Below are 23,498 nucleotides of genomic sequence, written 5' to 3'. Positions count from 1 at the left end.
CAAGCAGTGTGCCCATTCATTCTCTGGCAGGAAATCACCCTACTGCCATTCCCAGCACATCCCACTGCCCAGCCTGCATGCTGGACTTCCTCCATATCTGCAAATGGAGCTTGTCTGCACTTTGGTTTGCTTCTCTGCAACTGCACTCCTTGGATTCTGTGCTGCCTTTTTCTGGGCTTAGGGCTCAAAATAGTGCAAGTCTAACAACAAGGTGTTCTCTTCTGAAATGCAATGCAAACACAAGGAAAGTTCAAGTAACTTAAAGAGCCTCAGGTCCCGGTTTTTGCCTTCAGGAGGAGCTCTTTCTTCAGGATTGGGAGAGCTGTAATTTAAAGGCTTCAGTTCAGCATTTTCTCTGCTAAGCTTCCATGCAAGTCTCTGCAGCCGTGTCCTCTGACTGGTGACAGACACACAAGGTAGGGGACAGCACACGGGGACAAACATGCACTGTGACAGAGCAGGGTGACAGTGAGCATGTGAGAGCTGCATGGCTCCGTGAGAAACCCGCTGTGTGTGCTTTTCTGACATGGCTTGCATGAATGCTAAGAGAGGCTCTCATCCTCCAGATCCAGGCAGATAGAAATGAAGAAGAAAAAGAGAAAGGAAGATTATTTTCTGAGAAACAAGCATACCCTCTGATGGGCACTGTAAAATAAACCTAGTTCTACGGGCATTGTTTACATCACACTCCTAGAGTCAAGCTCTGCTACACTAGTAAAGCATCCTGGCAGCCACAAAATCCCAAGTAGAAAGCACACTGTTGTCAGGAAGCTTAAATTCATCATGCAAGTGGCAACAAATCAGAGAGTGCTGAAAACTACTGCAGTAGGAAAACAGGACTTGGGAAATGTGGCCTCTATTGTGCAGGTGGTGAGCTTTGAGTTCAAGAAGCCAAAAAATGTGGTACAGTTAGTCCTAAGTGACACCCGGAGAGTGCAGAGGGGTGAATCTCTTTACATGTTCACCAGGGCTTGGTCTGAAACCTGTTCAGCACTTTAAAATTCCCCAACAAACTTGAACTGCCCAACTTGATGAATACCCAAGTGGAAGATTATGCAACCAGAATTGAAGGCCACCCTACTTCAAAATGAGAACATATACACAGGGATTTAACACATTTTAATTCACAGATATTGACTTTATAGAGCTTTCACTGACTTAGTGTTCTGGAGTGTCCCCCATATGGAAAAACCTACACGTTTGAAAGAAGAGAAGGTTATAGATGGGATGGAAAAAAAAAATCAGGGAACTTAAAGCAAAATAAGGAATCCCAGTAACACAGATTACCAAGAAGCTGAAAAGCATCTACCACCTGCAAGAAAGTATTTGAAGTGATACCAAATAGGAATTCAACCTCATGGACTTGTGCAATGTAGTCCAAAAGACAGAATAAATGGTGCTTTTGAAAACAGGTTTGGGGTTTTTTTGGAAAGAAAAGAAAACCAACAAAAACCTTGTCATAGTATCACTGGATTCAGTAATTCTTGAGAATTCTTCAGTTAGAGCTATATTCCACAATCAGCTTTTTTTAGGTGACACTGTTAGAAATCTTGTAAGAGTACACATCACTGCTGCAGCCCTACTTTAAAACAGAAGTTAGAATTAACAGTACACAAAATTTCTTTTCAGCCTACATTATAAAACACTGAATCCCCAACTAAATACAATTAGGAATGAAATAGAGCCTCATTGTTTGTTTCTTTGTTTTTTTACTTAGGAAAACTCAGTGGGCTTGATTTAAATATTTTGCTGAGCAACTTTTCAGTTCCTGACATTTGTTCAGTGTTCCCATGTTTTTTGGGGTCATTCTCATAAATTTATTTGCATGAAACTCAATTTCAGTGCAACTTAATTGCGTGATGAAAACTCTGTAGTTACATGGTTTGGTTTTCCAGTATTCTAAAGTGAAACCGGTTAGTCTTCAGGATGAAGTTCAAAATGAAGACCTTCAGTCTCCTAGTTCTCACCCATGGCAACAGCTGGAACAGTAAGGAATAATAACATTCTTGGTTGGGGAAAAAAAGCCTTCTGCCAACCCAGCCATACAGCACTAAATGTCAATGATTTTGTCTAGAAATCACTGGTTTTTTTTCTTGGGTGAAAAGTTTATATTTTTAATAACAAATACCAAACCACATGTAAGGCAGCAGGAAATGAGGCAGAGTCTTTACTAGAAAACACAGCTCTATTTGTGTTTAGTACTGGAAATTCTGCCCTTCAGAAAGAAATGTCGTGGTGCACAAACCAGCAGCATCATTAGGCAAAACCCAAGGAAAGCATATTATTATATAATATGCTGAGATATATATATATACACACTATAATAGCTATGTTATGTTTTTTTTCCAGCAGGACTATCAAGCTCTGCTCATACAACAGCTGAGGAAATTGCTGGAAAAAGCAGCTGCCTCTCAACCAAACCCACTTGGTACACCTCTAACTACTTGAAAGACTCTTTTATTTGAGCTTAAACCACATATTTGAAAACGTTTTTAAAATAGCTAAAAAATGCTGTAATATTTAAAGACACATCAGGATCAACAAGGTTCTACTTCTAGAAGGCCAGGAGATTCTCTCTAGGGAAGAGAACAGGATGGTAATAATTGTGTTATCTTCTTCTGACTCAGACTTCAGGAATGAAGACCTCCTGCTATGAGGTGCCAGGGCTTATAAACTTTTGTAAACACTGAGCATCAAAGGCTGGACTTGATGGTCTTACAGGTCTTTTCCAACCTTACTGATTCCATGAGCAGTGTCCAAAGCCCACCCAACACACTCTGGTTTCATGTATCGGTGAGATTTTCTGCACTGGCAAAATAAGTGATCTCATTATGTAATTTTCCAGCATATCAAGAGTAAATGTTAAGATTACATTTACCTAGATAGTAGGCCTTAAAAAAATAATTTAAAATTCAAAAGGAGTGAAAATATTCCTGCTGTTATTTGGTAAGTAAGTCAATATATGAAAGGTACATGATTTCCTATGTGATGCTCAAGAGTGCCTAAGAGAATTAAGAAGTGCACTCTTGCCAGGACTTTGGAATTCTCATCACTTAGTGTGTCCTCATCACTCTGACAGCTTGCCGGCAGCAGTTTGGCAATCTGCATGGAGCTGCAGGATCAGAACCTTACTAAAGCTTACTATATCTCCTAAATGCAAACTCAAGCTGGAAACCAAGCTTAAGGAAAGAAAATTTTGAACAAATAATCTCCTTGCAATTTCATCCAAACTGTAAGCATTAAACCTAGCTAGATTTAATGTTAAAATTTATAAAAATATTTATAAATTACATTCTGTTACTTTGAGAATTACTCTTACACTTCATAAATTACTGACACTTCTAATGGCACTGTGCCAACTGGGACAGCCTCAGTAAGAAGCCACAGATGCAGGGTGAAATGTGAGAAACACTGTAAACATCCCAGCTGAGTATAAATGTAGCCAGAAATCATGAGGCTCATTGTTTTTAAATCAGATGTGCATGACAGAGTCAAAGTGGGCAGTAACAATAGTTCTGAACAACTGAGTCACATCCAAGGGAAAGAAAAAAGCAAACAAAAATACAAAAAGACAATTTGCAGCATATTGCCAAGTGTTTCAGTTTGCAACGTAAAAGCATAAATAGGTGATTGCATTAACCGAACCTCTGCAATGTGTTCAGGAATAATAGTTTTAAAACAGCAAATGCTGGGAAGTAAAACACAACCAACAACACACACTGTCAGAAGGAATAGTGTATCAGATGGTTTGTCCTTACCATTTTTTTCTGCACTTTTAGTAACCAAAAATAACACAAGGTAAAAAAATTGAAGCCCCAGTTAAATCATTGACAAGAATTCAACAGCATCAAGATTTGATCCTAAGAGATTTGTCAGTTACAGGTTTTCTACATAGGCAGCAGAAAACTTCGTATCTTGGTTGGTTCAGGGAGCATTAAATTGAGTTCTGAGCACAGCAACACCACCTGTCACCCACCAGCCTCAAAGCACTCCTGGAAATCCTCTCAGCAGAACAGAGATGGACACAGCCAGGCCAAAACCCAGGAGTTCCATTCAACTCATTGGAAGTGAGGCACAAAGAGGTTCTAAGATTTGCACAACGTCAGATGCTCCGTTGGGATTAAAGCCCAGGTGACCCGATCCCCAGGGGCTGTGTTGAATCAGCCTAGAACACTGTGTTGACTTTAACACAGATTTTGACTCTTCAGGACTTTTTTTTTTGCCTGTACACAAGCACAGAATAGATCACAAGTATTCCAGGTACTTGTGAGGTTCTGACTCTCGAGCAGGACTTTGTTACAGTCTGTATGCTTAGCAAGCTTTTGTCAGAGTAATTTTCAAACTGCCATTTAAGACTTAAATAAAACCATGATAAGCTTCCAGTGTTATTGTATAATCCAATTACGATGTGAATAGGGAAGGTTTTCTCTCAAAAATGTATGCATAATTTTTCTGAACAGTGTCCTCTTCCTAGCAAACCAGAGTACTGGTTCCATTAAAGAATTTCAGGAAAGCCACTTAATTCAAATCCTCTCAGTGCAGGTATAGATAAACATACCCTTACTTAAAAAGGGGAATCGAAAATGTATAGGCAGTTAAATAAAATACAACATACAAAATAAGTTTTAATGCATTTTCATCCAATATACAGGCATTTGTGAGTATCAGCTACTGAGCTATAGTTCACAGCAAAACACCAAAGCATTGAGATAGTTGTGCAAATTCTTTTCTTGGTTCCTTGGCGAGCAACAAAAAGAACTGAAGAATACCTACATAATTAATTTCAAACACTTACAGAGCAGAGCCCTGGAAGGTACTTTTTGTACACGAGGAACAACAGGAACCTGATTTCATTAAGTAGCACATACAAGAGAAGCCTGCACCTACAGTTAGATTAACTCTACTGCGAGATTTATATGTATAAAACTACTTTATTCTAGTAATCAAAATGAGGCCTTTTGAGAAATCTGAGTCATCAGCCCATAATTATATTAAAGGTGACTTCTGTGCTGTCCTGAATTGCCAAGCAAAGATATCTGATTAGTGAGCACAGGCTTCTGTAAAAGCAGGAAAAAAATCTCACAAATGATGTTTTAGGAAAGCAATGGGATAGTGTGGGGCACATAGTTAGAATGTCACAGGATCAAAGCCAAAATCTTCCCTCTAACACCTGTGATACATTAGGAGAAACCTCCTCTGCCCAGAACACCAGGCAACCTCATGTCTTGTCCTACTACAATAAACAAAACCAAAATAATCTGATATTGGTCTAGACTCATCATCCCTTCAGGACAAAAACTCTTCTTTCCCCATCCTTGTTTTATCCTTATGTGAAATCACAAATTAATTAATAATAAAATTTGTAAAAAACTATGACACAAGAACTGAGAATGATTTTCCATAGTATGGACTGGATTCATGTTCTGATTTTTTTAATGGGCATCACCCAGGTAGGGGTAAGATTTTAATAGCAGAAAAGTAGGTCTAATGCCCAATATTTTTAGAGAACTTACTGGTGTCTGCTTGTTTAAAGCCCCTCCTTTGTTCACCACAAGGGAGCAAAACCTCAGGAAGTTTGAATTGATGGCATTGGTTCCCCATGACAGATAAAACTCTGTGGTGTCATTTGACTCCACAATGATATTTTTTCAATTATGCAGCCACCAGATTTTATTACAGAGCCCTTTTCACTCCAACTCCTTCAGTGGTAGGACCTCATGAAGACAGCCAGCTGGGAACTCCAACACTATTGTAAGGCAACTTGAATAGCAAGAGATTTGCCCAGTAATTATTACAAAACCATTCTCACTGATTTCTTAACAGCAGAATTTATAACAAGAGCCTATGACATTACTGTTTTATGTGCCATATATTATCCTACAAAAGGAACAGAGCGATGCCTAGCTTCTAAAAAATAAACTATTTTAGGCCACCAACACAATTCAACTCACAAAATCACTTCCAACCTTTTGGAAAAAAAAAATTTAAAAAAAAGGAAAAATAAGGCAGCACTACAAAGGGAATCAAACAGCCTGCCTCCAGGCTTGTGGACAGCTCTGCTCATTGATTTGCAACCAATGCTTTGGAAACTTAATGTTTACTGAGAAAAATTCTGATTATATTTTAGGCAAGCTTTTTTATCTGCTACCTTTTAATGTGTTAATTTACTCTACTGAAAAGCCAAAGGGCCAAATTCACCCCTCTGATAAGGCTTCTATTGTAGGAGCATCACTGAATATGCACCAAAGGCATTATTCATCTGTGGAGAGATTGTAGGAGCATCACTGAATATGCACCAAAGGCATTATTCATCTGTGGAGAGATCACTGAGCAATATTGTCAAACACTTTTGAGCTGCACATCCTTGAAGAGCAGATAAAGGAATAGTAAAGAGAATGAGAAGGAAACAGAACATCAGAGATGAAGAAAATTAGATAAAGGCCAGGAAGAAACTGTTTGATGTAAACAGAGTGACAAGTTAGATTAAGAACTCTCATTAAAGCATGCAGCATTTGCCCATAAGCAATTCAGGCAAGGAATTTGTTTACAACTCTGCCAAAATCAACAGCAGATGCAAAAAATCATCAATATTGGGATTTTAAATAACATTAAATCTACCGTATCCAAACATTCACTAAGACTGTGTGAAGGAAATACACAGCTTGGGGCCATTCTATTCTTTTGTCACACTGAATAAACAAGGTTATGCCCTGCTGCACACTGAATGCAGGCCCAGCAGAAGTTACTAACAGGAGTGTACCACTAACTACTCCTTTGGTTACTTAGTGTGCACGTGTCTCTGAAAATACTTACTAGTACCAAGATTTTATTACTGATGGGGAAGAAAATGTAACTTCATGAGAAAAATGTAATTTCAGATATGAATCTATGCTAAGACAGAACCTGGTTTGACCTTTCCAAGCTAGGAGGACAAAATTTAGAGATGTGCTGGAAAGCTTGTAGCATCACCTTGCATGTGACCTTTATCAGAAAATACCCAGCAAAAATTATCCATCAGAAATTATATAGATTCAAAATGAATCATTGAAACTGCTTCCAGGGCAAATGGTGAAGGCCAAGTGAATCAAACCCAGTACCATGCTCAACAATAGTGAGGAATTAGGGTTTTGGCAAAGGGCATTAGGAGCAAATCCTATTCTAACTGCACCAGATTTAATGAGAGTTTCTCATTCCTAGTCCCAGGTTAACATCCCGCTCTAGTGACCTCAATTGATTGTGAGGAGTTTTTCCCTCAGCAGCTTGTTGGCTGATGGGCCTGTACAGTTCTGTTAAGATTATGGGAATTTGAGTCACCACTTTCCTCCTGGCATGGTTACAGGTTAAAAAAAAATACCTGTCTGAGAAGAACATGCAGTGAGAGTGAAGTTACACAATGTGCTGGCAGCAGAATTGTCCCAAGATGCTGAACTTGCTGCCTTTCCCCAGCCCCTCATTCTCACCCTTGTGCAGGAGTTCACTGCACATGAGTTTCCTTTCATGCCAATTCCCTGGGGGTTGAGTCAGACCATTGTTATGATCTGGGTTAAAAATAACCCTTCCTAAACCAGCTTCACCACTAAAGCCAGCAGATTGTGTATTTGCACCATGAGACACTCAGTTCCTTTGACACAGTCTTGTGCGCAGAGAGAGGCAGAAAACTGTGTCAGGTGCCACTTTCTCAGGCTCTAAATTAAGCATGTGACTGGCAAGGCACAGAATTCAAGCCATGCAGATTCAGCCATTCCCATGCTGCAGAATTCTTCAAATCCACATCACACCTAAATAACAGTAGTTGGAATTCCTGACTGGTTTTACAGTAGTGCAAACAAAAAATTCTGGTGATCACTGGGAGCTAGTTTTTAAAGGCTGACATGAGGTAAGCAAAGGCCTAAGGGCTCTGTTAAATCCATAGTGAGATGACAGATGGGGATGTGAAATTATGGGAAACCATCAGTTAGAGAGAAAAACAAAGCACCCATGTGCAAAGCCAAAGAATCTCCCTGCAGCTCATGACTCAGCACTTGGATCATTCATGGAGGGAATTGATGCTTGATGCTCGTTTCTCTCAAACAAAAGGTGTCTTTCCATTTTATACCATTGCATGGAAAGGCTCCTTGCAAAAAGGTGAGGGGACAAAAAAAGACAGAGCTTCCTGTTAATTAAAGAGAATATTTGACACGCTGAGTCTATAACAAAACTGTTATAGTTTAAAGCCAGCAGACTTTCTTCCCATAGATTGTTTAAAAGATTAGAAAAAATGTTGGTAATTATTTATTTTCATCTCTTATCTGAAATTCCTTTGTCTGTATACTGGGAAAGAGAGCTGAAGGCAAAGGTGAAGAGAGCATATTTCTTTTGTTAGTTGAAATGATACAGTCCAAATGGCACGACCTTGAGGAGAGCTTTATGGCCTGTCCCCTACAGTCAAAAAGGGCCTGTCAACTATGAGACAATCAGATTTGATCTCATTTTTACATTGCATAATCTCTGGTTGTGCAGTGCAAGAGTTTATAAGGAATAAAAAGGAGGGCCTGAATACACGCAATATAAAACACAGCTACTACTTCACTCACATTTCCACACCCTTCTGGTAAACATAAATTCTACTATTCTGAGTGCCATTCTGGATAACATTGCACAGAAAATGGCAGCAAGACCATTATTTTTAAAGATGTGTGACCATTATTTTTACAATGTGCTTTTGAGTTGCAGCTCCTGGCTTTTGAAATGTTCAGGACAGAAGATAACAATGACTTGTTCTTTGCTTGTGTTTTGTTTTGAAATAGTATTTGTTTATATATTCCAGATAGATCAAAAAAATTGAAATGCAAAATCTGCACTATTTTAAGCTATTCTGTGTCCTGCCAGTGTCTCATTTGTATGCAGCATACACTAGATTTGCCTATAAGGATTTAGCTCAGTAGCTGGCACGTTTACATCAGAGAACAACATACACAGTTTCAGTCGATTTCAAGCATTCTTACAATGGGAAATAAATATGAAAAGTGGCTGTTGCTCAAAGTTCTAAAAATGTGATCAACAAATTGTAAAAGCTCAAAAGGCCAGATAAATTTAATAAAAATATTTCCATTTACCTTCCTCAGCTTTACACGGCCTGTTCAAAATAAGAAGACTCTCTGCAGAGTGCCTTTATCCAATTGTTTATATCACTTCATACAAAATATGTGTTTGAATTACCACAGCAATACAAGGATATAAATTCCCAGCCCACAAAATGCCAAATTCAACATAAGTTATGCTTTCTTGGCATTGAGATGTTTTCCTTTTCCCTTTCTGTACTGCAAATACATTTCCATTTGAAACAAATTAAAAAGCATGTAGATGTTAAAACATAATGACAGCTTAGAATTCAAGTGACTTGTGCAACATTATTTTGTGCTTTCCACTTCTCCGTTTCCTCCTACTGCAATTAAAATTCATCATGCCCTACTACATGTACAATAGCAATGCATCAAGTTCAGTCCTGTAGAGGTTTTCAACCTTCAGACTTGGCTTTATATTACATGAGATCCTTGCACAATCAAAAAAAAAAAAAAAAAAAAAAAAAAAAAAAAAAGGTGCATCTTTTTTCCTCATCTTTCTCTTATGCTGGATGATGTGAAGCTCTGATTAGTTGATGCAGGAATGCAACCTTGAGGTACGACTGCAGCCTCGGAATGATTCTTACATGTAAAAAGAACCTTTTGGAGCACTCATGTACTTTCTGGATTTTTAAAAAAGACACCACTGCCATGGTGCTACTGGGGCCACGGTACAGTACATCATGGCACACACCCATAACATAACCAGGGAAGTGAGAGACAGCTCCTATTTACAAAAACTTGATGTCACTTCCAGAAAAATATGACAGAAAAAAAAAAGGAAAATATAATTTCCTGAATGTCCTGAATTTTTAGAAGATTCCTTTTACTTTCTTTTCAGCAACAGAGTGGTCCTCCACAACTGTATTTTTCCCTGACCTTTTTAGTATGGACCATAAGCGACACCAGCAGGAATTGGGAATCACATGGCAAACTGCTTCCTTCAAGAGGATGCTCACCCACGCCCCTTTACTCACAAGCCAGCTTGCTGTCAAAACTGGAAAGGGCAATGGAAAAGGCTTGTAGTGCACACATTGGGTAGTTGTAGTCCATGGTGAATACATCCTCAGCCACGCGGCCAAACTGCATCACGATGTAGTCAGCTGCCAGAAAGGTCAGGAAAAGCAAAAAGCATTACTGTTGTTTGCAGCCCTCACTAAATAAGTAGGCATCCAACCCTACCCCCTGTCCCAGAGCAACGAAATACCACTCAAACATGCTCACTCATCAAACTTCACAGCACTTATTCATGCAAGTGGGTGTGCTGATAGCAGAGCGAGAAGCAAGGACAGCTTGAGTGATAAAGGGTTGCAAGACTTGTTAGCGTCAAAAAAAATGACACATATAAAAAGTGCTTTTTTCAAGAACAGGCAGACAGTGGGTTCTATATAGACTGTTGAAGCCTCTTATACAGATCTCAATTAAACTTGCTCAGGTGACAACTGTAAGGGCAGAATCCCTCCCAGTGCAGTGCTGTTCCTACACCTTACGGGCAGAGAGCTCTACTTACGATCATTATCATGGATAATTTGGAAGTTCTTCACTGAGGCCTGGGTGACTCGACCATGGAAATTCAGAACGTAGGACTGGGTGTCATCATTCCAGACTGGGGTTTTGTTGTGCAGCTCAATGACGCTCTCTGTATTTTTGTTCTGCCACCTTGCAAGAAGCGTCTCATGTTCCTGCACACACCACAGATACACTCTTCAGTTTAACATGCTCACACGTCAAAAAATACATTAACAGGGAAGAAAAAATTCATTAATCCTGGCCCAAAGACTAAACCCTCAACCTTCAAAACAACTTCAATAAGTGAAACTGAGAACTGTGAGGATCTAAATGCAAATGTGCATTTGAGTCCTTTCCACAGTTTGATAAATGTTAGTTGTACCTTTTGTTATCAAAATACTTTGTTTGTAGAGCTTCTGTGAGTCACAGAAGTAGCCACACATCCCATTGTTCTGCAATTGTTTGAATACCATTTTATTAACTGCTAGACCTTCAGAAATGCAAATAAAAAACCCCATCTCTACCTGAAAAAGAATTCAAGTAATTCTTAGTGCTGGCTGCTGGTAAGACTTACATTTCGTGGTCTGATGGAAACTCTTTCATGATCCATATTCATTCCTGGTATGATCACGCTCATTTTACGAGGTCCTTTAAACCCCAGGACATTTGTTTCCTAAAGATGTTTAGAAAAGATTTCATCATGTTCTTTATTTTTAAAGTTATTTTTTTCAGCAGAGAGACACTGTGGCAGTGCAGGGAACTTATTTGTTAGTCAACTCAAAAAAACATCTTGAAACTCCCACCTTCACTGGCACTGCCAAACATTCTAGCTTTGTCTTAGAAGTTCCGACAACAAGAAAAATGGAAATAAGAGAGGTTTCCAAAAACACTCCTAACACTGGCTGCCAGGAACCTTAATATCATTTTTTTACAAAAAAATCCTTTGTTAAGAAAGGATATGAATTAACCAGATTGCTTGGCTACTGCTAGATCCCAAAATAAAGTAGTTGCAATTTAAAAATCATAAAATGCTGTCACACATTTTAATGCGAGACAAAATTAAATATATGGGATCAGCTTCATTTATTCCAGAGCCAGCACAAAAGCAAACAAAATGCTAGTCAGAACATCTGATAGCAGTACTGTGGTTTTCAAAGTTTGCTTAGAGATGACCACGGTAAAAAAAACAAACACATTAGCATAATGGCAAATTTTCTAGCTATGAAGACAGGGAAAGTAAAGAAACCACATGGACAGCAAAAATAAATCCATGGAAAATACAAATTCTTCCATTAAAAGTGATCTGATGCTTTCCTGACCAGCTTTTCACAAGAGAACCAGAAAAGGTAAAGAGCAATATTTTCCAGTAAAACCCGATTTTAGCATTAACCCATTTTAACATTAACCCAGTGAATGAAACAGTGACACCTTCAAGTCCATCTCCTCATGTTTTGTGATAGCATTTTTCAGTCACGTGTATTTTTTTCCCCATCTGCCAAACTGAAATGAAGGGCTTTGGAGGTGCACTAAGGAATCTCACGAAGAACATTCCCATTATTCCCAGCAACATACTACAGGATGCCAAGAACCAGATACCTCTAGGCTCCAGCTGGTGTGGCTTTACCACTGGGATATTTAAAAGTGACAAAATCAGCTGTCTCTGCTTTTTCATTTTTAATTAAAATGTCCTGATTTCTTGAAACACTAAACTTATTAAAACACTTCTACTTTTGCAAGCAAAAATCCATGCATCTCAACCCACTGGAAACATCTGAAAATACCCACCTAAAATACCCACAGCTTTGACATCACCAGACCTATGAAATAACTTTGCCTGTTCCAGCAAATCATCTGGAGATTCTCCACAACTCATTAAAGATTTGCATGCATGCAAGAGAAATTCTACAGGATTATTTTACTGCATGTTCCTGAAGCAATCCAGGCATATTCATATATCTTCCTAGCTCTGCACATTAATGGGAAGATTCTGCCTTTTTTCTGAATCATTTATGTCCCCTCCTTTGGCAAAGTAAAACATGTTATCAGTTCAGCTGGTTCTGCATCATGGCAAGATGGAAACTGATATGACTTCCAGCAGATTTTATAAGTAGAAGAGACTCAGCTCACAAGAGGACAAGTTCTAAGAAAAGATTCATGCTTATGCTTATTTTCCACTAAGTACTGACAATTTTGGGCTTCTCTGCTATGCATTACAAGCTTTTCTTCTCCTCGAGCTGCAGTTATGCTATACATAATTAATTTAGATGCTGACTGGTTGAAGATATTGTTGAAGGTAAAATTAAATAATAGTGCTGAATCACTTCCCTCCCAACAAGCAGAGGAAAAAACCAGGACTATATTCTTTGGGTTTATGCAGAAACACTGAGATTTGTACCTCTGGCATATGATAAGAGAATGGTTACTAGTTGCACATTACCACCATCACCAATTATCCCACACTGTGCTGGCAAATGCTACCCTTTTGCTAAACTCACAGTACCAAACTGAAATTATATAAACATGGAATATGTGAGGAAAATTATTAAAATTACCTCACCTCCTGCCTCACTCCCTGCTTCTCTTTTATTTCCCTCCTCCACTCTTTTTTGTGTGCCTAGAAGGAAGACTACAAAAGGGTATTAGGGGAACATAAACCAAATTCTGATTTCACACCATTTTAATGCCAGTGACAGTCTTGGTTTACACAGGAACACAAATGCTGGTCACTGGCAGAGCCCTGTTGACTCAGCCAGGACACCAATGATTTTTAGCAGCTCAGGACTTAGCCCAAGATTGTTGCACTCTCTGCCTTAGCCCATCCAGTCAGCTTCACAATAAATTGGGCTGGAAGAGCTTCTCCCCAGGGCTGCCTTTAGAATATTGCATACTTTCAAATAATTATGTAAGCACGTTGCTTTAGTGGCAATAGCTGCCATGATAAAAGTAGCATGGTGAATATCCCTGCAGCTCCCAGGAGATTCACGGTTTTATTACCCTCATTTTCTTGCAGCCACTTCCCTTCCTGGGCTTGTTTCACACAGCTGTGCCTTGTTCTTAATATCTTCTGTAGAAATTACCATTCTAAGGAATGCCCAGCTCACAGAACCCACAACACTGGAGGAGCACAATGCAAGTGATTGAGGCCTGAGTAGGAACACAGTCTTGCTACTGTACTGAAACCTGAGCCACACCTCAGAGTATCAGCTGAGCTCACTGCCTGGAATCTGACACAAACTGAACTGTGAGATAACTATGGAATCCAGCAGAGAAAATCCTGCTACGAGTGGCACATTTGCTCCTCACTGCTCCTGGATAAATTTTGCCAACAATTCTGTAATCAGCCATTAGGTGCTGCTGCAGGTTTATTAATATGCTGGGCTGCGAACACAAGGGGAGTAAAAGTCGTCAACAGCACCAGAGGAAACTCTGACCTTGCCTAGCTCTGTTCCTGTTGCTTGAAACACATCTTAAGGTGAGCTCCACAGAGAGAGCCCTCACCACATTTATCCCACAGTCAGCCATGGATGCATCACCAGTTTTTGCTTATATAAATTACACCTGCTGAGATGATTAAGCAGGTCATGCTCAGTAAGTTGGGTACAGCTTGATCTCTACATGGGTACTTGCTCAGATAAGCTGAGGGACAGTGAGAGGCATAGTGGTACTTTCAAAGTATTGTTTTTATAGCTTTTGCTGCAGGGGAAATCTCAGGATTTAAAAGGAATTAAAAGACTGCCTTAGGACAAGGGTGTTTCGGCTCTGCTCTTCCTGGCACTCTCTGCTCTGGTTCTGCTGCAGCCAGGAACAATAATCTCACTTCAGCAAACCTGGCTAGTTTGAAATGAAATACAATTCCAATTTCCTTTGTCCTCTGGCCACAGCACATCTGCAAGCCTGCTGCCTTTGTCCATTAGTACCAAAATATCAATGGAAAAAGTAATTTTCTTATACAAATGTACCAGTTTCAAACTGCTGATTACAGACAAATAAAAGCAGCTTATCTCAGTCCCATTCTTCAAACAGTGGTTATGGTTTGGTTCTTTCCAACACCTATACTTCTAATTACCTCTGCTGACCACAACAGCTTTCTATCTGGTATTGTTCACCATTCAAGTATCGTTTATTGTTGACTTAAGCAATGCCTACATTTCTCAATATACAACTTTTTTTTTTAATTGGCTTTAGTTTTCTTTTTGCATTTCCAGTTTGCACGAGATTAGTTGCCTGGCTCCAGGGAATGCCATCCTATATAAACCAGTAAAACTATCTTTATTAAACATGTATGTTCTGCTAGGCTTCTACTGAGACTTCAGTTAAAGTGACCTCAAATGCTGGAGTGTGATTTTAAATCCTGCAAGTTGAGTTTTTGGAAATTCTCAAAATTTCAAATCCAATAGGAAGGGAGGGATATGTATCTGCTCATCTGCCACATTAAAACTGCATCCTAAGCAGCAGGAAGAGAATGTGCTGGCAGCTAATACTGGCCTCCTTCAGAACTCCCAGCACTTTGCACGGAAGGGATGGCTCTCAGCTTCCTTGCTCATGGAAATCTTCCAGATGCATTGCTCCTCACAGCCCAAAGCTCACCCTTCTGGGAACACATTCTTTGCATACATGGGGTATGTGGTGGACCTCAGCCTTACAGATTTCCAGGCATCCTTGATTAGATCTAGGCAGGAACTCTTCAGAAAAGTCATTCTTGGATATTTTTATCGAAGCTGTTGATTTGTGAAACCAGACAACTTTCTGTAGCAGTGTACATATCAGATTTCACTGGAAGGGTTTCTTGGCCCCAAATATTTCTGGACAGAAAGAACACTCTCACCAAAAAGGTTATGCATCCAGCAATTGTGAAACAACAGCAACTGTGTTTCAAGTCTTGACTGTCTGCATTGCTCCTGACAAATGCTACTTATTCTCCTGTAAGAGCCTGGTTTCTCTCATTCAATCAAATTTTGGATTTTACTTGGGTTTTTTCCCTGGTAAAAAGGAGTTTTAGAGTTTTTATCCCAATCTCAGCTGCTGCAGACCTAGCTGCCAGCTACCAATGGTTTGGATCAGAGAGGCCTCCTCCAAAACACCGTAACAAACAATCATACTTTAGAGCAGTAATGGCATGTGCACAACTCTTCCCAGTTTAGGAGGTTCCCTCAGGTGGTGCCTGCAGGCTGTGATCCTACCCTTTCCAGAGGGTTAATGTAAGAACTTCAACACCTCCTTCTCACCAAAGGTGAGAACTGGGCAACCCTGTTCAGTGCACAAGGTTTTTCACCTCTACTTTGCACTGAGCCTCCTGGTTTCTCTGGCGGAGATCAGCTGCCTGGTTACATCGAAGTCTGAATGCTGATTTACATAATCATAAGTGAGAAGGAAATTCAGTGTGCTGTTTCAGAAAGTGAGCTGCCCTTCCTGCACGCTGTGCCTGTGAGCAGTACTTACGTAACAAATAGCAGCTAGCTCCTGACGCAGGGTACTCGCCTCCAGGCTGGATGTTGTTTTCATTGGATTTACTCCATTGTCATAAACTGTAAACTTAGTTCCCATAAGATTTGATCTACCAAAAAAAAAGAGGAAAATTCAATCACCATTTGTCAGCAATGCTGCTTGAGACATCTATCCTTTACTGCACTGTGGCACCAGAGGAAAGGCAAATATTGAGTAAAGAGAGTTGTTATTTCTAATCCCAACTACATGGCAATTCCTGATTAAAGGGCAAAATGACAAAAATGTAAAGGTACAGTACAGAAGTGCATACTAAAGGTCCCTTATCATCATGCTGGAGATTTCTGATAACATCTTGCAAACTAGGAAATACAAGAAAGCTGTAAGGAAACACTTGGGTGTGGTTATTTTGTGTGTCTGCTTGGTTTTTAAAATACACTTGCTACAAAACCATCTGCTTTCTTACCTGACTACTAAACTCTGTTAGAATATAGGGAGTGACTTTTATAAAGCCATTAGTGAGATCAAATCTTTCCTATTGCAATGGAAAGGAGTGCAAAATACAACACAGGCATAGATGATCTGAACATACACCCAGAGGCTCCACGAAGGGATCAAAGCAGACTGGCTGTACAACGTGGGGACAGACAGAAAAGGAACACGTGGTTCTGAAATAATTCCACTACCTGTAAATAACTAATTTGGATCTTGAGGAACAGGCAAAACCAAAGGGATTTTCAGACTGTGTAACAGTGCATTCCAAAGTATTTATATCAATAGAAGCTAGACACAATGTACTCATGCACTTCTGAAAATCCCATTAAGATAAGTTGTGCTGCTACACCCTTGAGAATTTGGCCTTTGAGCACTTAAGAGCTTCAGTCCTGCTAACTTTTAATGAAATGTGATCCTGTAAGTACTTGAGACATTTTTGAAAATATGCCCTGGATACTGGTTCCTCTAACTAAGAAGACACAGTGGATTACAGGCTTCTTAATATCGAACAAACTTTGCATTATATAAAGAAAATTCCTAGACTTATCACTGTTTACCTCAGTTTTCCAATAAAACTCTCTCCACCCCGAGACAGGTCAGTTGGGTCTATAGAGATGAGGTAATTAGAGGTTTTACTCTTCTTTCGTTTCCTTCCAGCCAACAGAAACACCTAAGCAATGCAAAAAAGCATATTCTAGAATGCTAAAGGGGATAGCACACACCACTTCCTGCTTTGATATAAGGAAACCATAAGCAATTTTTCTGTCTTTAAGTATCACCAGCCAAGTAGCAGAAGATCTGGGATTTAGCAAAACCAGGGAAAAAAACTCTGGTAACGGAAAATAACTTCTCAACCCCTCATTCCATTATTTATGGTTTAAATAATTAAATCTGATCTATTTTATTAAATGTTTCATTCTAACTTGCTCTGGCTCTTCCAGCTGAATTGGAAGTAGGTGCTTTTCAGGCCACAGAATGCAGAGAGCTCCAACTGCTGGCAGTCACATAAAGGTGCCATGCATGGATTATCTAAAGCCAAAGATGGGACATAAGAGGAAAGGCAGTGGATGAAAGTGATACTGCTCTTTGGCTTTGGGAAGACTGTAGGGTAGATCTAGCGAAAGCAAAAATGTATCCAAAATACAAGATTACATTTTCTTTCTAAGACTCCTTCAGATTTTTTTTTTTTTAAATATTCAGATGCAACTGGTATGCCATTCAAGTTATGTTATGACCTTTTTACCATGCTCCCTTTCCAAGTGGAGGTAATAAGTAGGGTACATCCCTCGGTCCATTCCCTTCTTGTCTCTTGTGATCCTGCACTTGATGGTGACCCCCTGTGGGGCAGGTCTGACAGCAAACTCCTCCAGGTCATCCACATCTATGACAGGCTCATTTGTGGAAGGACTGGGGGCTGAGGCTGCTTCCTAAAACAATAAGCAAAATTCAGGGGTTTTTAATTTCCATTTACAAGGTTATAAGCACAAAGGAACAGCATTTGATAGAAGCTGCACTTTTAAAAAGTCAAACCAAGGGCCATATTGTCTTGCTGGTGCTCTGTGTACAGACTCACCTGGTGGAACAGAACAGGGTGGCTGCACAGACAGAGTGCTGTACAGGGCTTACAGAGCAAACCCTGGCTCACACCTTCCCATCTCATCACACTCCTTCTGTCAGAAAGGCTGTGCTCAAGGAGAGGGGTGGCCTTTGATGGAAGGAAGGAAGAAATGGGATAGAGAGCAAGAGTTTAAGCTCCAGAGAGATCTAACAAAGATGAGAAGTCAGAGCAGTATATTAAAGAGCAGGGCACCATCAACTGGTTTAGCAAGATCTTGTGATTTAGAATATTTGAACCAGCCAAAGTCTTATTTTATGTTCAGATTATAGCAGAGAGAACAGGGTGGGAAAATGCCCAGAAAAAGTCAATGGAAACAAAAGATCCTTCTGAACACCTGCAAGAAGTAGAAAGGTAAATATTTACTGTTTCCCTTTCTCTTCATTCAAGTTCAGACAATATTTGCCATTCTTTTCTCCAAGTCATTATTTTCATTGCTTGCTCTTGCGAAGCCTGAGAGATACCACAGTAAATCACCTTGGAGAGACTCTAGTGCATAATAAACACAGAACAAGAAAGCCAGACCTGTCCTGAGTGCACCCTGAAATCACACAATTCATAGCAGTTTGCACACTCCTTCTTCAGCACTCTCCCCTTACCTTATTGGATTTCTTGCTCGTGGCAGAACCAGGCCGGGTGTTACTGTTTAACTGTGAAGAACTGGAGCTGTCTTCATCCTCCTCATCTTCTTCCTCATCAAAATTCATGCTACTTGAAATGCCTGAGGAGAAAACAGCACACTTATATGAAATAGTGATAGATTAAAGCTGCCCATACTTGCTGTAAAACACTACTTATCAGACTGCTGCACCCTGAGGCTCACAGGTGAGTGAGGGGATGTGTAAGAGTGGTTCATTGTGTGAGGCACAGCATGAACACATGGGTCAGACAGCAGCTCTCCTGAGAAGCCTAAACATTCAGGTAAAGAGACAGGAAATGTCATGGTTTCCATTCCACAGAGAGGATCAAGTTACCCAGTGATACAGGAGCAAATATCTGGTTAAGAACTAAATTCAGATCATCCAATCAAGTACTTCAAACACAACACAAAATCATAAACCTGAAATTGGAGCTGAAAGGACAACCTAGCACAGCCACTTGGAAACCCTCACAATTAAAAGACAAGCCCTTTTACAGCACACTTTTAGCTGTGTGATCTGCTGAAGAGCACATCTTAGACCAAGAAGAAACATTCACATCAAGGAAATGTTCTCCTGCATCTTATTTCATGTAAAGAATAGTATCAGCCCAGGCCAAGGGAAGTGCCTTACAGCACTTGAAAATTTGACTTTACAGGAATTCAAAACCTCAGACATTTCAAAGGGAAACACAACTTTGAACATCAAATAGGTCTTAGCAGCAAAAAGCATCAATGGTGGGACATTTGCCAGGCCTAGTTTTTCAAAGAATATCATGCAGATGAAGCCACTCCATATCCAAGTTCAAGCTCTCTAGATTCCACATATTACAGGCTATATTCTATCCTTTAAAAAAAACAAAAAACATCACTTGGTCCAGAACTCCTGTTACGGGTAAGTCCAATGCAGAAGGATAAATGAAATGCAAATTTCCACAGCCAAGCAGCATGGACATAATTAATTTTTCCTTCTGTACTCACCAGGAACGTGATCCAGGGCGACAAGACTGGATTGGGAGGTGGAAGAGGACCAGGATGTATTTGCATGGGGATCTGAGAAAGGAAAAAATCCAAGGGTTTGATTCTGCAAACCCTTCATTGAGTGAACAAGTGTAACCTGGCAAGAGGACTCCACACAGGGCTAAAGGCTTCTGGGATAGGGCCACAATGCTGCTGCTTGGATTCACAATTTCTGCACTGCACCATCAAATTCACTTTCTACCTGCTTATACCTGCTGTGATCTTCACTTTCAGTACCTTGAATAAAGTGAAAAAGCCCTGGATTACAGAGCTGAAGCTTCAGCAAACATTATTCACACTGAGCAGTTGTGCCACCAACACTTCTGTGTGTGATGTGCACTGCATGGTGGGGTTTGGGCCTGCTTTGGAATTCTAACAAAATAAAAACCCTCAAACCTGATTGACATAAGTGATATACATAGATTCTACACAATACTGAGTTAGTAACATTGAAATAAGTATTCAGATTCATATTCAGATGGCCTAAATTCTACTTCAGTCCCTGTGCCTACTGTGTCCTTATCATCAAAAGATTAAATCAGGCTCTCTAAGCTGTTTTTGTGGAAGCTCCAGGGATATGCATAAAGATTTTATTGTAGTTTAGTCTTCTGGAATATGAACTTGGTCTGTAACAAGCAGACAAAACCAATCTGATGTACAGAAATATAAACAGCAGATGTAGACTCAGTAATGGTTTTCTTCAGTTCAAATGTTGGAACAGATGAAGAAAAAGGCAGCAAAAAAAAGCATTAAAATGCTTTTTGCTTTTATTGCTGCTTCCAGTAACTTCACTGCATATCCCTTTAGAATATCCAGATGCACGCTGGATAGTGAAACACCACCAGAGTAGTAAGAGTGAGGGTATAAAAGTAAACCAGGAGCATAAGCAATGCTTGCATTGCATTCAGCTGCCCTGCGAAAGCTCTCATTATCCACTTCTTCAACTCCCCCAGTGCTGACATACACCACAGAGCACGACAGCAAAACCTTTCAACAGGACCTGGTTATGCAAGGGAGGCCCGAGTTCACAGGTCAACAGATATTTTCAAAGCCTGTAGAATTCATTCATTATTAATCACACACTCATTAATCACAAGCATTATTTCTTTATAAGGAAAATCATGTTCTAGCCTCTATGCATGGGTAATGGACACAGTCCATCTCCTCAGCTGGCAGCTGCACAATAAAGTCATAATTCATATTCACAGACAGAACTGGTTTATTTTCCCACCTGTGCTCACTATTTCACCACCAATACTTTAGTGGTGAAAATTCTGTGCCAGCCTCAGAAACATCTGTGCTCACAACCTGCGGGGAAAAATGCTTCAGGGAGCTCCTGTTTTGGAATCCAGAAATGAAATTGATCCCTTCCCTAAGTCTAAAGACTTCAGATGGCAAAGAAGAACTAAGACCCAAATTGCTCATTCCATGTCCTTTACAGAGACATATTGGAAACTGATAAGAGTGAGGACTACATGTTAGTTATTCAGTGTTAAAACTTATGGAAGTCTGACTCTGTCCTAGTGAATCATTTGCCAGGGAGGAACTCTACAGATGAACACTTTGGAAATTAAAAGGAGATGAATATTTCCTACAAGAGGAAAATTATCAATTGCCAACAGATGGAGAAATCAAATAAAACATTTGGCATTTTCTTGCAAGTGGCATATTCTTTTCACACTTGGTAGCCTATAACCTCTTGTCTTGTTACAGAGCTTGACTCATTGGGGAAGGAGAGACACAGGCTAAGAGAAGTTTCTCTCCACCACATTAGTGCCAAAGAGCAGAACAGGCACGAATTAGAGCTATGCAAATCAAATGGGATTCAGCTTTTGCCATGAGACCAGTTAGCATTTCATAGAATCACAGAATAAGCTGAGTTGGAAGAGAACCTTCAGGATCATGGAGTCCAGCTCCTGGCACAGGACACCCCAAGAGTCACACCATGTGTCCCAGTGAACTGTCCAAATGCTTCTGGAACTCTGTTGGGCTTGGTGCTTTGACCACTGCCCTGAGGAATCTGTTCCAGTGCCCAACCACCCTCTGGGTGAAGAACCTTTTCCTGTTATCCAACCCAAACCTCCTCTGACACAACTTCAGGCCATTCCCTCAGGTCTTGTCACTGTCACTACAGAGAAAAGATCAGTGCCTGCCCCTCCTCTTCCCCTCATGAGGATGTTGAAGACCAAACGAGGTCTCTCCTCAGTGCCCTTTTCTCCAGGCTGAACAGACCACACGCCCTCAGCAACTTCTCATACGGCTTCTCCTCCAGACATTCACCATCCTTGTGGCCTCCTTTGGACACTCTCTGACAGTTTAATGTCTTTTCTATACTGTGGCACTCAAAACTGCACACACTGTTCAAGGTGAGGCCACCCCAGTGCAGGACAATCCCCTCCTTTGCCCGGCTGGCCATGCTGTGCCTGATGCCACTACGACAGGGGTGTCCCTCCTGCCTGCCAGGGCACTGCTGGCTCCTGTTCAACTTGTCATGGACAAGGACTCACAGGTCCCTTTCTGCAGTGCCTTATCTTTGTGCACTTCTCCTTCTGCTCCTATTCCATGCAAGAGAAGTCCTGATGGGAGACAGCAACTCTAAACACTTTTCAGGTGACATGCCAGTAAGGACATGCCACAAGCAGTGAAATGGCAGTGGGAATCCACATGAAGAGCTTTATCTCTGCGTAAAGTATCACATTAATGGAGGGATACTCAAAACTTTCTCAAAACAAGCATCCTCTGCTGGTATCAAGCAGCAAAACATACACATATAGTAAAAACAATTCAGAGAGATGCTGCTGGCATTATTTTAATACCTGTCTTTGTGTCTCACCCAGCATAGCTCTGCTGTTAAGAAAAACCAATAAACCTCAGAATTCCCATTTAAATAAAAGTGTCCCCCTTGCCTCAACTTGAAACACACTAGTGGTTCACTCTTAGCAGTGTCTGTTCTGAGCAGGAGTATACTCAGACCTGGTAAAAAAGGTCATATATATTTGACAATATACAGAAGCAACACAAATCAAAAAATTTCCACTCTCTGCTTCTATTAAAAATTAAACAAATTTGTGGAGAATAAAAATATATAATAACCTGGCAAAAAACTATCAAACACAGAAGTGTCTCCCAGAGTAAAAATCTGAGTGCTGTGACCTAATTTGCAAAGTCTGTGGGTACTTTTTAAGTCAATCAGCTTTAGTTGAGTAGTGTGCCCAACAATTAAATATTCTGAGCCATGGTCTAAGGCAACACAATCACCACACAGATCAGAACTTGTTTGTCATGCCCAACACCCCTGCAACTCAAATGCCCAGGAAATAGCACACTTGGAGAAAATCTGCCCATTTCAGTTGGAGCTGCTCACATCTGCAGGGTAACGTCCCAGAAAAAATGAATCTTAGTGAGAACTGCTCTGCAGACAAGAGGCAGCATTTAGGTATGAATAGTCCATTCTACACAAGTCAAGTTTGCACTTACATTTTGCTCTTTATACACAAAGAGTTTATTCTTAAAGCATCAGAGCACTCTTGGCTTGAGCCATCTTTGCTTCAAAAGCTGTACACTGAAGAAGAACAATTCCAAAGCAAATGTCTTCAGAAAACGCTTTGTGAAGGTTTGGGGATTTTTATTTTTTCCTTCCTACGGTTCATGTCTAAGGGGAGATAACAGTGCAGGAAGG

The 23,498-nt window shown here is 40.2% G+C and overlaps 1 protein-coding gene across 3 annotated transcripts in view; it reads right to left on the bottom strand.

Annotated features, from left to right (window-relative positions):
- Positions 1–23,498, bottom strand: part of TUB (TUB bipartite transcription factor) — a 90,098-nt gene that overhangs the window by 16,006 nt on the left and 50,594 nt on the right. For 2 of the 3 annotated variants that reach the window (XM_053979594.1, XM_053979595.1), the window contains 8 exons: positions 19,781–19,852; positions 18,762–18,883; positions 17,783–17,974; positions 17,105–17,217; positions 16,050–16,164; positions 11,185–11,283; positions 10,612–10,783; positions 10,061–10,204 (listed from right to left, as the gene is read on the bottom strand). In XM_053979594.1, the coding sequence (XP_053835569.1) occupies positions 10,071–10,204; positions 10,612–10,783; positions 11,185–11,283; positions 16,050–16,164; positions 17,105–17,217; positions 17,783–17,974; positions 18,762–18,883; positions 19,781–19,852 (1,019 nt within the window). In that variant the 3' untranslated portion in view covers positions 10,061–10,070. The remainder of the gene's footprint in view (positions 1–10,060; positions 10,205–10,611; positions 10,784–11,184; positions 11,284–16,049; positions 16,165–17,104; positions 17,218–17,782; positions 17,975–18,761; positions 18,884–19,780; positions 19,853–23,498) is intronic. The other variant, XM_053979596.1, reaches the window with a different exon arrangement.

Source organism: Vidua macroura, chromosome 6 (assembly GCF_024509145.1).
Source record: "Vidua macroura isolate BioBank_ID:100142 chromosome 6, ASM2450914v1, whole genome shotgun sequence".
Classification (NCBI taxonomy): domain Eukaryota; kingdom Metazoa; phylum Chordata; class Aves; order Passeriformes; family Viduidae; genus Vidua; species Vidua macroura.
This window is presented reverse-complemented; position numbering and strand designations above follow the sequence as displayed.